Source organism: Oncorhynchus mykiss, chromosome 10 (genome assembly GCF_057628025.1).
Source record: "Oncorhynchus mykiss isolate SJ-2025 chromosome 10, ASM5762802v1, whole genome shotgun sequence".
In the NCBI taxonomy this organism is placed as follows: domain Eukaryota; kingdom Metazoa; phylum Chordata; class Actinopteri; order Salmoniformes; family Salmonidae; genus Oncorhynchus; species Oncorhynchus mykiss.
This window is the reverse complement of record NC_143031.1, coordinates 59139682-59154196: the sequence shown is the minus strand read 5'-3', so window position 1 is coordinate 59154196 and position 14515 is coordinate 59139682. Positions and strand designations below refer to the sequence as shown.

The following is a 14515-nucleotide window of genomic DNA, read 5'->3' as shown; positions in this document are numbered from 1 at the left end:
ACTATTGTATTTCAGATAGGCTAAAAATTGAGATGTACGCACAACCATTTTGTAAAAAGTATATTGACGAAAATGTATCTCAGTTGTCGCCCTTTATAGGTGCAATGTTTATTTTCTATACTTATGGTGTGAGGATCAAGTTTTCAACAATTGTATTGTCTCTTCAATACATAGACTATGACCTGTGTAGACCATTTGACTTTTATTTCACCTTTATTTAACCAGGTAGGCAAGTTGAGAACAAGTTCTCATTTACAATTGCGACCTGGCCAAGATAAAGCAAAGCAGTTCGACACATACAACAACACAGAGTTAAACATGGAGTAAAACAAACATACAGTAGAAAAATAAGTCTATATACAATGTGAGCAAGTGAGGTGAGTTAGAACACTACAGAAACCTTCCTATCAGGCTTTAATGTAGTTTGGTAAATAGTGGAGAACATAAGAGACTCTCTAGAGCGGAGAAAGGCAGGACAAACCTTTGTGAAAACGTTCAAATCAAACTTTATTTGTCACACGCGCCAAATACAACAAGTGTAGACCTTATCGTGAAATGCTTACTTTACAAGCCCTTAACCAACAGTGCAGTTCAAGAAGAGTTAAGAAAATATTTACCAAATAAACTAAAGTAAAAAATAAATAAAAGTAACACTAACATAACGAGGCTATATACAGGGGGTACCGGTTAGAGATCATTTGTACATGTAGGTAGGAGAGAAGTGACTATGCTTAGATAATAACAGTGAGTAGCAGCAGTGTACAAAACAAATGGCGGGGGGGGGGGGGGGGGGGTAGATTAATTGTTCAGCAGTCTTATGGCTTGGGGGGGTAGAAACTAGTCTTTTGGTCCTAGACTTGGCGCTCCGGTACCGCTTGACGTGCGGTAGCAGAGAAAACAGTCTATGACTGTGGAAACTCTACAAGTTTAAACATGCCCATGAGATTAGCAGGTTTGGCCAGTTGGTTGCAAGCATTTTGCAAATAAATGGTCAAAAGTTTCAGGGAGTGGATGTGGTGCCATGATTTAACTCATTTGCATGTTTAAATGCTAGTAATCCTGGTTTTCAGACAAATGTTCTGACCTAAATAACAATTTTGCATTTTTATCAAGCACATTTCTTGCAAAGTAAGGTACAACACCATGAAAAATACAAATTTAAAATTACAGTAAAGACATACACACAGCATGTAACATTGACATAGTGGTATGGTTGCCTACGTATAGCATCATGCCAACGTGAAACATGTAGGACCAATGCTGTCATTGGTCTGGCCCCTCACCGGAGACCAATCCGGCATGGCTAAACCTATCAGGGGCCCAAGCCCCCTCCGGCGTAGCTCTCAGGGTCATTGAGACACACAAGCCTCTAAACCACACCAAGGTCACAGCTTTGAGAATCCAGTCCTGTCTGAACAGAAGGTAAGATTCTGACATCAGTGTACAAAACAGACCCCTCTGGTGAACAGACTCCTCCGGTGCCAGATACCAGTGTATCCCCAACCTGTAAAGCCAGCACATAAAGAAATAGAAACAGAAGCCTGTAATTCAATAAGGTCCAAAAATTTGCAACCTGTGCTTGTTCTTGTCTATTCTGCATTTTCACATTGGCTGGTATGTTATACAAGCCAACAAGTGACCACTTCCATCCTAAATGTGTGTGTGTGTGTTCAGATACAGAAGTTGCATAGAAAACCAAGTAGCATAAAATGCATGCACATATACTGCCCTCCCAAGCAAAAAGGCATTAATTGCTCATTTGGTCGAAAATTTGTTAATGTCATTTTTGTTACATTAAATGCATGCTTAATCATGTGGACAAGTATCCTGCCTCTATTGTATTGTTTTGGAGAAAATGGGGGTCGTATTAGCAGTAACTGCAAAAAGTTACTGTGAAACCAAGATAAATGGCAGCAACTTAACTTACTGCCTTTTAGCTTGGTTTCAAATTGCCCTTGGCTGATCTGACATCAAAATGAATTAGCTAGCTAGCAAGCTAAGCTAGCTAGCGAGCATAGACAAACAATGCTACCTGCTCTCATAAGAGATCTGCAATTGATACTAACGTCAATCTATTAGCCATATAATGAATTATATTCTGAAATTTCATCTGATGGTTTCTTTGAATCAGTACACCATACACACGATTTCTAGCCAGTGACAGCCACCTGGCTAAAACTGACGCGCCCCTACCAAAACGTCAAAACCTACCTCGCTAGCATTAGCATGAAGCAATAGATTTGTGCTACATGTTCCTATAAGAGACAATCAGCAGTTTATACTAGCTTCAATCTATTATACCTAGAATTCATATAATCCCTATAGTTGTATTCTGACATTCCATGGGTTATTTGAATCCGTAACGTTACACCACACACATGATCTGAAGAGGACTGGCCATCCCACATATGCTCTCTCTAATTCTCTCTTTCTTTCTCTCTCTCGGAGGACCTGAGCCCTAGGACCATGCCCCAGGAATACCTGACATGATGACTCCTTGCTGTCCCCAGTCCACCTGACTGTGCTGCTGCTCCAGTTTCAACTATTCTGCCTTATTATTATTCGACCATGCTGGTCATTTATGAACATTTGAACATCTTGACCATGTTTTGTTATAATCTCCACCCGGCACAGCCAGAAGAGGACTGGCCACCCCACATAGCCTGGTTCCTCTCTAGGTTTCTTCCTAGGTTTTGGCCTTTCTAGGGAGTTTTTCCTAGCCACCGTGCTTCTACACCTGCATTGCTTGCTGTTTGGGGTTTTAGGCTGGGTTTCTGTACAGCACTTTGAGATATCAGCTGATGTACGAAGGGCTATATAAAATAAATTTGATTGATTGATTTGATTGATGATCTCTAGCCAGCTGACGGTCAGTTGGACGTGCACCCCATACTGAATTGTCAAAAGCCACGCACACTCGTTTTCCGGATGAGCGCACACACAGCATTGCTAGCTCATTAATAATATATCTACTCACATGTTCAGGGTTTCTGGTTTTCTTTTATATTCCAGTATTGCGTGACTGTCCTGGTCAGGAAAGTTAAAATCCCAAATTGTATCCATCCCCTTTGTTGGTGGCATACAGTGGGGCAAAAAAGTATTTAGTCAGCCACCAATTGTGCAAGTTCTCCTACTTAAACATATGAGAGAGGCCTGTAATTTTCATCATAGGTACACTTCAACTATGGCAGACAAAATGAGGAAATAAAATCCAGAAAATCACATTGTAGGATTTTTAATTAATTAATTTGCAAATTATGGTGGAAAATAAGTATTTGGTCAATAACAAAAGTTTCTCAATACTTTGTTATATACCCTTTAATGGCAATGACAGAGGTCAAACGTTTTCTGTAAGTCTTCACAAGGTTTTCACACACTGTTGCTGGTATTTTGGCCCATTCCTCCATGCAGATGTCCTCTAGAGCAGTGATGTTTTGGGGCTGTTGCTGGGCAACACAGACTTTCAACTCCCTCCAAAGATTTTCTATGGGGTTGAAATCTGGAGACTGGCTAGGCCACTCCAGGACCTTGAAATGCTTCTTACGAAGCCACTCCTTCGTTGCCCGGGCGGTGTGTTTGGGATCATTGTTATGCTGAAAGACTCAGCCACGTTTCATCTTCAATGCCCTTGCTCATATGACATTCTCCCAATCTTCTTCTGGATCATCCAAATGCTCTCTAGCAAACTTCAGACGGGCCTGGACATGTACTGGCTTAAGCAGGGGGACACGTCTGGCACTGCAGGATTTGAGTCCCTGGCGGCGTAGTGTGTTACTGATGGTAGGCTTTGTTACTTTGGTAACAACTCTCTGCAGGTCAGTCACTAGGTCCCCCCGTGTGGTTCTGGGATTTTTGCTCACCGTTCTTGTGATCATTTTGACCCCACGGGGTGAGATCTTGCGTGGAGCCCCAGATCGAGGGAGATTATCAGTGGTCTTGTATGTCTTCCATTTCCTAATAATTGCTCCCACAGTTGATTTCTTCAAACCAAGCTGCTTACCTATTGCAGATTCAGTCTTCCCAGCCTGGTGCAGGTCTACAATTTTGTTTCAGGTGTCCTTTGACAGCTCTTTGGTCTTGGCCATAGTGGAGTTCGGAGTGTGACTGTTTGAGGTTGTGGACAGGTGTATTTTATACTGATAACAAGTTCAAACAGGTGCCATTAATACAGGTAACGAGTGGAGGACAGAGGAGCCTCTTAAAGAAGAGGTTACAGGTCTGTGAGAGACAGAAATCTTGCTTGTTTGTAGGTGACCAAATACTTATTTTCCACCATAATTTGCAAATAAATTCATTAATAATCCTACAATGTGATTTTCTGGATTTTTTTTCTCATTTTGTCTGTCATAGTTGAAGTGTACCTATGATGACAATTACAGGCCTCATCTTTTTAAAGTGGGAGAACTTGCACAATTGGTGGCTGACTAAATACTTTTTTGCCCCACTGTATGTAATTAGTACAACAAGCTTTGACATGCCAAACGTGTGCTCAATGTGTCTGCTTCAGTGCCATCATTACATGAATGTGGAAAATACTGTTTTGAATGATTTCCACTAATCCCTGTGGCCTAGATGATTAGTATCTATGCGGATCAAATTTGCCATTTGAGTGTGTATTAGGACAGTACAACCACGTCAATACTAGGTTGCATTCCTGTCAATGTTCATCCATGCAATTTTTTGGTATTTGTAAATGAAAATGAAAATGTAAGAGCCTTTTTGGGAGCAGGTATGAAATTAATAGATGAATTGAGTTACAGTGAAAATGATTATGATAATGGTTATGATAATGGTTATTATCATGGTTATTATCATACGTTTGCACACCAGAAAATGTCAGTATTAATTATTATCATCCATGACAGATTAGAATCATTAGGATGCATGTCCCTGATTATTTGCTCTATTTATTTCAGTTGAGTTTAAGTGCCACATTCCAACAAAGATTCCTGATCTACCCCCTTTAACTGAAGTCAGTGTCAACACTATTTGAAGAAATAGAGAACCAGTGGGTGGTCTCTGACTCCTTAGACATCAGTCTATCGGAAGAGAAATCAATTGGCAATGAAGATGATGATGATGAAAATTATCATCCACCTTCAGAGTTGGATGTTCCAGCACAAGTGGCAGCTGAGTCCGTGGACACAACTCCAGAACACCTATCAAACACGAAATCCATGATTCCACCAATGGGTAAGCCATGTGGTCCCAAATGCAAGAGGGAATGTACTCAGAATATTTCAGAGGTTAGACGAAAGGAAATATGGGAAAAGTATTGGGAGATGAAGTATAAGGAGAAGAGGACATGGATTTTAAACATGATGGCACAGCAGTCTAAGAAAAATGTCACTGTTGGTGCTGACAGTCGACGCAGCAGGTCGTTTCTGTACCATCTTCCAAACCAGATCGGTTCTGCACAACAGGTGTGCAAAGTGCTTACCCTGACAACATTGGGCTACCACCCCAAAAATGACAGGTTGATTGTCACAATGATGGGCAAGTCAATCACCACCAAACTGATTCCACCAAAGGATCAGAGGGGAAAGAAAGTTTCAGCGAGCAAATTGAACATGAATCCAATCCTGCAACACATTGCGTCCTTCCATCCCCAAATCAGCCACTACAGCCAAGAGCATGCCCCACATCGCCTCTACCTCCCTAGTGACGTCAATATTCGGTTCATGCATAATGACTACAAGGAGAAGAACAAAGACGCGATAGGTTTCATAACCGCAGCTGGCAAAGCGGTAAAGGGAAGGAACATCAGCTTTGTGAAGCTTGGAGAGTAGGAGTGCGTGCTCTGTTTGGTGCAGGGTCATCATCTGAAGATGGAGCACAGGGAGAATGAGGCCATGGAAACCCAAGCCTGCCAAGACAACAGCCATGCAGCACCTGAATTCACCATCACCAACCCCGACTGCATGCAATGTAGAAATGAGGAACATAAGAAGTCTGCAGGGCAGAGCAGAATCCATTACCAGGCTGATGCACAGAAATATTGGCCTGAGGACTGGTCTGTGAGGAGCGTTGATATGCAAAAAAATCATCATGCTCCCTCGCATGCCAGGTGTGAAAACAGCATTGTTCACAAGAAGAAACATTACTTATCACGAGACATTCGCCACCATTGGAAAGAAGTCTCAAAAGAAGAAGAAAACAATCTCAGTGGTATGGCATGAAGGAACAGCTGGTCGGAAGTCAGAGGAGATTACTTCATCTTACGTAACAGCACTGGAGAGTGAGAGATGTCAAGCATGCAGTGTATTGGGTGGATAACCGCACTTCTCAAAACAAAAACTGGTGCCTCCTAACATCACTGGTGAGTGTTGTCAATGCTGACTCAGACTTTGATGGAGGACATCACCCTCAAAAGTTATTCGAGCCAGGACACACCTTCATGAGTGCAGACAGTTTCCATCATGGCATGGAACAGGAAATGAAAGCTCGACCTGGAGGTGTGCTGTACGACTTCAGGGACTTCCTCTATGCTGTCACCACTTCCAATGCAGGCAAGATGGAGGTGGTCGAAATGAAAAAGGAAAACATCCTGGCATGGAAAGCTGGCAATTCCATCGTCAAGCTGAAGAAGGCAGCAGCACCAAAGCTGGCAGAGATGGCTGAGATCCAGTTGAGGTGTGGATCCAGGAGCCTCTTCTACAAAGTCTCCCATGAAGAAAAGGACTTCACAGAGCTTGACTTTATCATGAAGAAAGTCACTCTAGAGACACCCTCGACACTATGTACACAGGATAGAGGGATAGAAGAGTCCAAGACGATGGACATAATCACCAAGCTGTGTCCTCTGATGCCTGCAAATCAAAAGGCAGTTCTGGAATGACTTGGCTGTGAACAGCATTGCTGAGGATGAGGAGTGATCTGGAAGAGCACTGAAGAAGTTTTACTTAAAAATTCAATGTATCTATTCAGCAATTTATCAATTGTAGATAAATGTCATTTGGGTCCTCTTGTGAATATGAACATGTAAATATGTTTAAAATGTATTCTTAAAGCTGTTATTTATTCATTCAAAAGTGTCATTTGAAAAAATATAAATAAAATGTTTTTATTAGCAATCTCATGGTCATTTTTTTATCATTTGTAATTGCCCTACATCATACTTCGATCATGTTCCATCATATATTACAAGACAGGTAATCATTTCATGTAATTCAAACAATTTCAGTGCTGCTTTTCACATTTACTCTTATAACAAGACATGGGCTACTTGTCAAACACAGTGTGTGACTAATGCAGAACCTGCATCTCTATGTAAATGCAACTGGTATCTTAGTGGAAGACACACAAAGGATGCAGTTTCAACTCTGTTACACTGTCAGTAATTACACAGCTCTTGTATTAACCTATTTAATCCCATCAATCACAATAGTGACCGTAAAAAAAACGTCTCTGGTTATAAGGCTCTAAAAATGTTACTGAATGATGTATCAATGCATTTCTAGCAAATATTGAAACAATAAAGTGTCTCAATGAAATATGTGCAGTGTCACATGTTTAGGTTAAATTGTCACATGACCAGAGATGTTTACTTCCTGGTTGCACCATGAGAAGAGGGTGGCTGCATCAAAGCTCCCAAACAAAAGGTTAGTAAAGTAAGTTAACAAAGATAGGACAAAGATTTTTGGTACACATCATCTTTAAGGTGTCTAGAATTGATATATGCATTTGCAATTACTCAACTTTGTTCAGTGTGGTCATAGAATGAGTAAACATGTAGACGGCAACAATAGTGACCGGAGGGATAACACAGTGCATCCAGGTGTACACATACTTATACACATACATAGGTCTTGTTCTACCTCACTTTCTATTCTGTTCTTTCTTTTAGTTTGACTTTGAGTCAAGTTCTGGATATGTTTAATCTAGGTGACTGCCCAGACAAAGCATACAACATTGTAGTTATCCCTCAAAATGAGAAAGATGCTGTCCTCAGTGATTGTGATAGCGATGGGTCAGATATGGACTATGAGGGGGAGACAGGCCATTTGCCAGCCAATCTGTTGAATGCATATGCTGAACCTATGCCATCAGATCATGACAGGAACAACGTTATCAGTAATGATGACCTACCCCTCCTCCACTACCCTCCCTCCCCCACCGTTGATAATGAAGAGCCAACGGCCTCTACTCGCCAGAGGGTCCAGTCAGAAGAGCCAAGGGAAAAGCTGCAGGTGGTCAAAAATAAGGATTGAGTGTTCAAACGATCGAAGAGGCCTGCCACCGCTGTGATTCCAAAACACATAGTATACAGCCCAAATGCTGCAGAATGTGTCAAACAAAGCTGCCCCAACCCAATGGATGTTTTCCTGCTAATGTATCCACCCACCTTAAGAGAGATCACCATTGAAATGTCTCTACTCCACCCAGACCAAGGACAAGCAACTGTATCTGAGTATGGATGAACTCCTTACATTCTATGGGATCCTTATCACATCTGGGTACAGCTCTGTTCCAAGAAGACACATGTACTGGTCACTTGACAGTGATGTACACAATGAAAGCATTTCAGATGCAATGAAGAGAAATCGCTTTGATGAAATAATGGCCTCAGTTTATGTGGTTGACAACACAAAGATCACTGACGACTCATTTTTTTAAGGTTAGGCCCATCTTCTCTGAGCTCAATCAGTCATACAAAGTCATGCCATTTCAGGAATGGCTGTCAGTGGAAGAGAGCATGATCCGATACTATGGCCGACATGGATGTAAGCAATCCATTAGAGGTAAACCAATCCGTTTTGGTTGCAAGCTATGGAGCCTTGCCTCATCCAGTGGTTACATGTATCACATGGAGCCATATGGTGGATCCCACACTCTCCTCCCTGAGACTGGGTGGGGTCAGGGACCCAGTGTCGTTCTCGGTCTTGCAGAGCAATCTCAGGTGCCTCAAGGTTGCAAGTTTCTTCATGACAACATCTTCACTTCGCTTGCACTCCTCGATGAAATGACAAAAAGAGGATAGAGGCGCTCTGGAACGATGAGGCAAAATCGTCTGTTTGATGTCCCATTCAAGCCACAGAAGGACTTCATGAAGTTACTCTGGGAACCTCTGAGGTTCTGACCCAAGGAGACAAGTTGCTGGTCCTCCATATTTGTCACAGTGGCAACAAACATGGAGGAGAAATACAGTGAGAACTCTGTCAAGAGATGGAACAAGGAGCGACGTGCCTTTGACAAAGTCCCACAACCAAAATGCATCAACCGATACAATGAGCACATTGGTGGTGTTGAACTTCACGACCTACAGGTTTCAAGATACCATATTTCCATCAGGTCTAAGAAGTGGTGGTGGCTCATCTTTGCATGGTCTCTCAACAGTGCACTCGTAAACAGCCATTTATTTTACAGAGACGTTATGTGAGGGACCATCGACCTTCTCACGGATAGTGGCACAGTCTCTTATGCATAAGTTTGGCACGAAACCACTGAGCCACGGAAGGAGATCTCTACTGCTGCTACTGTTGAAGATTAGGCAAGATATGACAAAGCTTCGCACTGTACAATCATCACAATGCACTGGTTCCACAGATGTTGTCATTGTGACAAATGCACTACCTATGCATGTGAGAAATGCAAAGTGTCACTGCACAATGGGTGCTTCAAGATATACCATGGACAGTAGAAAAGGAGATAAGAGTGAATGAAAAAGCCAATAAAAGAAAAATAGAAAAGTCAATGAAGGGTGAGGAGAAGCAGTACAACGGACTCTAGGAAGAAAAGAAAAGTCGACGAAAAAGACAATCAAAATGACTGAAATGTTTTTGGAAAAAAAGGTCAATTGAAGTATGACAGTAGGTCTGACTGATTGTAGTTCAAAATTGTGATACACAAACTAATTGTGCACTTGGTTCTGAAGCCTACCTCTATCATATATATATTATTTTGTTCTGTGTAAGCCTCTACTTGAATGCATATTCCACAGGCTACCTCTATCCTAAATGTTACCTGTATGTGAATGTTGCACTAAAATGTCACAATGACAATGTTACAATGAATATTGCAAGTTCAAATGTTACAATATTAATGTTTCAATACATGTTGCACTAAAGTAACAATGTTGAAATACGTTGATGGTTGTTGTTTTTTTTGTCTTTGCTCTCAGTATTCGTATCGGTGTTGCATAAGGGTTTTTGATATGTAAAATAGTCACACTAGAATGTGATGGGGCATTCTAGTAGCAATGCTGGGGACTGGCAGTGACAGAGTTTTACATGTGTTAATAACTGGGCTGGGTTATAAAGAATTTTCATGACTGCATAGGAGAAATATGTTAATTCAGTATATACACGTCACATTATCCTTGTGACCGACTATAAAACACACCTTTTCACCTACTTTTCCATGAAAATGTAAACAAATTATGATCGATTATTTCAAAAGGTTACTAATGACACATGATTCGGATATTTTCATGTATGGGAAGAATGTGGGATTACATGGGTTAACAGCATAAATGAGAAGTATAGTAAACTAACAAATGAAAATGGCAGATACTGCTCTTTGCTTTGGTATTACCCTGCAATTTATAACATATCATGCCAAGGAAAAAGTCAGTAACAGCCGTTTAAGGGTCAAAGGTCATGTCAGAGGTCAGGGTCAACATGAATAAAAAAAAATTACTCATAGTAAGGCAACAGTACATCTTCAATGAATACCCTAGAATTCATTTGGCTGGACAATTTTAAAAAACTTTGAAGACTTTCTCAGTTCCACTCTATGAGCAGTTACTGCCTTTTTGCTTGGGGGGGCAGTATATACACAGTACATACACACATCCATACACAAAGACCTTACCGATCTCTGAAAGTTCACATCAACATAATGTTGGCCTTCTTCTCTTTGCTTGCAGGCTGCATTGAAATAAAGGGAAAGGGCATAATATTACATGATTACCTACAGTGTATGTTATGTATTTGTTGCCTTCAGGGTGCTCTGTATGATGTCAACTGTACCACAGATTGTACTTACCTCCACATTTTCTTATTGCCCAGTAAGTACCAACACTTATTATCCCAACTGCTAACAATGTGACCAGTGCGATTGGGACAGTATTGCGACCAGACTCTGTCAGGAGTCAAATGGAGGATGGGGGTTAGGGAACAGTTCAGTCACTCATTTGGCATTGCCTGTCATATCATTTTCATTAACTTCTTCTCATCTACCATATTTTTTTATCAACTGTATGTTGTATGTGGCCTTGCCCTGTATTCACCTGAAGCCTATATTCTTCCCGTCTAAATTAAATTCAGCTGGTCAAAACCATGCCATGTGCTTTTGTCAATACTGATGAATGACATTGATGAAGGTATTATAAGGTTGGCTACAAGGATAATAGGAAAATAAATACAGAAATCAGCTGGCTGTAATACAGAAGATAAAAAATATGAGAATACGCATGTTGAGGAATTTGTAAAAACAATACTATATGCAGTGTTGACATACCTTTGATGGTGGAGCGTGAGGACAATTGAGGGCAGAGCGTTTCAATGTTGAGCGGAGTTGGTTTTGAGTCAGCAGGGTTGGAAGCCTCACAGCTGTAGGTGTCAACATTTATTTTGTTTAACTCCAGAGGGAGAGAGAGATTGGCTAGAAGATCAGGGCTGCTGGTCTGGTTGAGAATCTCCCCTCCTCTGTACCAGGACAAGATCACCTCTCTCCCGTTCTTCACAGTGCACACCAATGAACAGCTCATGCTTTCAAATGGACTGTCCACTGAGGGACTGATGTGAGGAGCAGACACTGAGGCTGGGATAGCAGAATGATTTAGCAGTGACTCAATGACAAACAGTGATTTAAACTAATGTGTTTACAGTAAAAACTAAGATGTCATAAATGAGACCTAAACATATATGAAGAAGTGGGCTATTTATTTTTCAAACTCTAAATACAAAGGTCTTTCTTGATCTTCATTGAAAACAACTCTGGGTAACAGACTAAGTGAGAGAATGGAAAAAAGTGAAGTAAAACAAGAAGCCAGACACGCACCATAGACAGTTAGATTTGTAATCTTAGATGAACTCTGTGTATTGATGATAAGTATTTTATAAAGTCCAGAGTCGCTGATGGTGAGGTTTCTGATGGTGAGAGATCCAGTCTGAGTATCCAGCTTCAGTCTGTCTTTGAACCTCCTACTGTAGTCAGTTGTAATCACACCTGCATTCAGCAGAGCTAGTTTATCAAATGAATCTGAACGACTCAATGGGAAAGACCATGCCATAATAGTGCCACTAGGTAGGTCATTAAGTCCAGTCGGTAAAGTTACTTTCATTCCCTCTATTCCCGACACATTTACAGCATCAATCAGATCTGAAAAGAAGAAAGAAAACATTGGCTAAGGGCAGTAGCTACATCAATACAAGACATTAACAGGACATTAACAGGATTAAATCCTGTAGGCGATCCTGGATCCAAGCCAAACACATGATAGACTCGGATTAATTTATTTATACTTTTACAGTACGCAGTGACCTATTTACTTTTTTGTTTGTATTGTCTTTGTATTATTTATTTAAAAAATGTGTTCCATTGAGTTGTAGTTATGGCTCCTAGGTGTAGCCTAGTTCACACTTCTAACTCTTTAACACTAAATAACACACTTTTTTACCTTTATTTAACCAGTAGAGAACACATTTTCTCTTTTACAAAAACGACATAACCAAAAAGCAAATTCATAACAGCATTTCCTTCTGCACTTTTTATTAATAGCCTATTCACATGATTTACACAACAGTTATGTAACATGATAGTAGCCTACTTTTGTAATTGACTCAGTTTGGCAAGACAGACTTACCACTTTCGAGCAAGAGTAATATCCAGAGAACGGAGTTTATCATTTTCCATTTCAATAGGCTACTCAGATAAAGTGTAATTCAAAGATACATTGTCTGTCTGTTTGTGGGCGGGTATATTTTGTGGAACGGGGTGGGTACAATTTGTGGAACGGGGGGGTGGGTTTATTTTGTGGAACGTTCAAACAACGCATATAAAGTCGTATCGCGGTAAAATTAGATACCCTGTAGGGGGTGAGCTATATATGTAATTACGTTTTTCACTCACCACGTTTATTTCGGGAAAATGTCTCTCTTCATTCTGGTAGGCTCCACCATTTCTCATTCCTTGGTTTAGTTATTATTTCTGGTGTTCCGGCATTCGCCGGTGAACTCTGTTGCGTCTCAATAAGGCTATCGCTATGGTTGAAATGTAACTAATGGCCGCCAGCCCCAGTATTTTATTAGCTAGGTGTCTTTTACTCAATTGTTACCTATGATACTGTATAAACCAGCCTACTCGTACTACAGAAACGTACATTGCATTTTGCCAAGTTCTCTCTGTTTTAATCCTGTTTCCCAAATATAGCAGATAACCTGTCTGTGTAGATGTTGTTGAGTTCAACTTGACTAGTTAAATAAAGATTAAATAAATTAGAACATTTAAAATATGCACTTTGACCTATTTCAGGCAACCTCAAGATGCTTGACTCACTACAGCTGCTTTTGAGGAACTTTCCAGTCGTTTGTGCTTTACATTCCGACATTACATTCCGACGTTTGAATGTCTGTTTATTGGATATATATATTAGTGTCTAATAAAAATGAACAATGTATGTAAAGCATCCCATTTGTTTTAAGGTTACAGTGTGTGTGTGTGTGTGTGTGTGTGTGTGTGTGTGTGTGTGTGTGTTGTAGTCCCTCTTAATGTCACTAGGTGTCAGCACAGTTTCAATAATATCACACCAGGTTCACAATATGTTTTCATGTGTAACAAATCAATTTGTATTTGTCAGATGCGCCAAAGACAACATGTGTAGACCTTACAGTGAAATGCTGACTTACAAGCCCTTAACCAACAATTTAGTTAAGAAAAATACGTGTTAAGTAAAAATAAGAAATTAAAGTAACAAATAATTAAAAGAGCAGCAGTAAAATAACAATAGCGAGGCTATATACATGTGCAACAGTCAATGTGCGGGGAACCGGTTAGTCAAGGTAATTAAGGTGTTCCTTTCAAGTCCAGTGGTGTAAATTACTTAACAAAAATGTATTTAAAGTTCTCCACTACTTTAAATACAATATACTACATGTATATTTATATATATACATTCAGATGGGTCATGTACATTCAAGGACATTTTTACATTGCTAGAGGGAAATGCTTCTCAACTACTGGCCTTGGGACTCCACTACATTCCTAAAGAAAATGTACGTTTTACTCCATACAGTTTCCATGATGTAAAAACACTTGAAAGTACTACTTAAGTCAGTTTTTTTTGTATCTGTACTTTTACTCTTTCTATTTCTTTACAACTTTTAATTTGACTTAATTTCTAAAGAAAATAATGTATTTTTTACTCCATACAGTTTCCCTGACACCCAAAAGTACAGGAAAATGGTCCAATTCACACACTTATTAAGAGAACATCCCTGGTCATCCCTACTGCCTCTGGTCTAGCGGACTCACTACACACATGCTTCGTTTGTAAATTATGTCTGAGTGTTGG

At 40.3% G+C, this 14515-nt stretch overlaps 1 protein-coding gene across 1 annotated transcript; it reads right to left on the bottom strand.

Annotated features, from left to right (window-relative positions):
* Positions 1-482: 482 nt before the first annotated feature.
* On the bottom strand, positions 483-13138 carry LOC118936713 (SLAM family member 5-like). Its single transcript, XM_036933451.2, has 6 exons — positions 12809-13138; positions 12004-12324; positions 11461-11763; positions 10987-11082; positions 10813-10868; positions 483-1504 (listed from the first exon to the last, which is right to left on the bottom strand). The coding sequence occupies exons 1-6, from the start codon at positions 12849-12851 to the stop codon at positions 1370-1372; spliced, it is 954 nt and encodes a 317-aa protein (XP_036789346.2). The 5' UTR covers positions 12852-13138; the 3' UTR covers positions 483-1369.
* Between the last annotated feature and the right edge of the window lie 1377 nt (positions 13139-14515).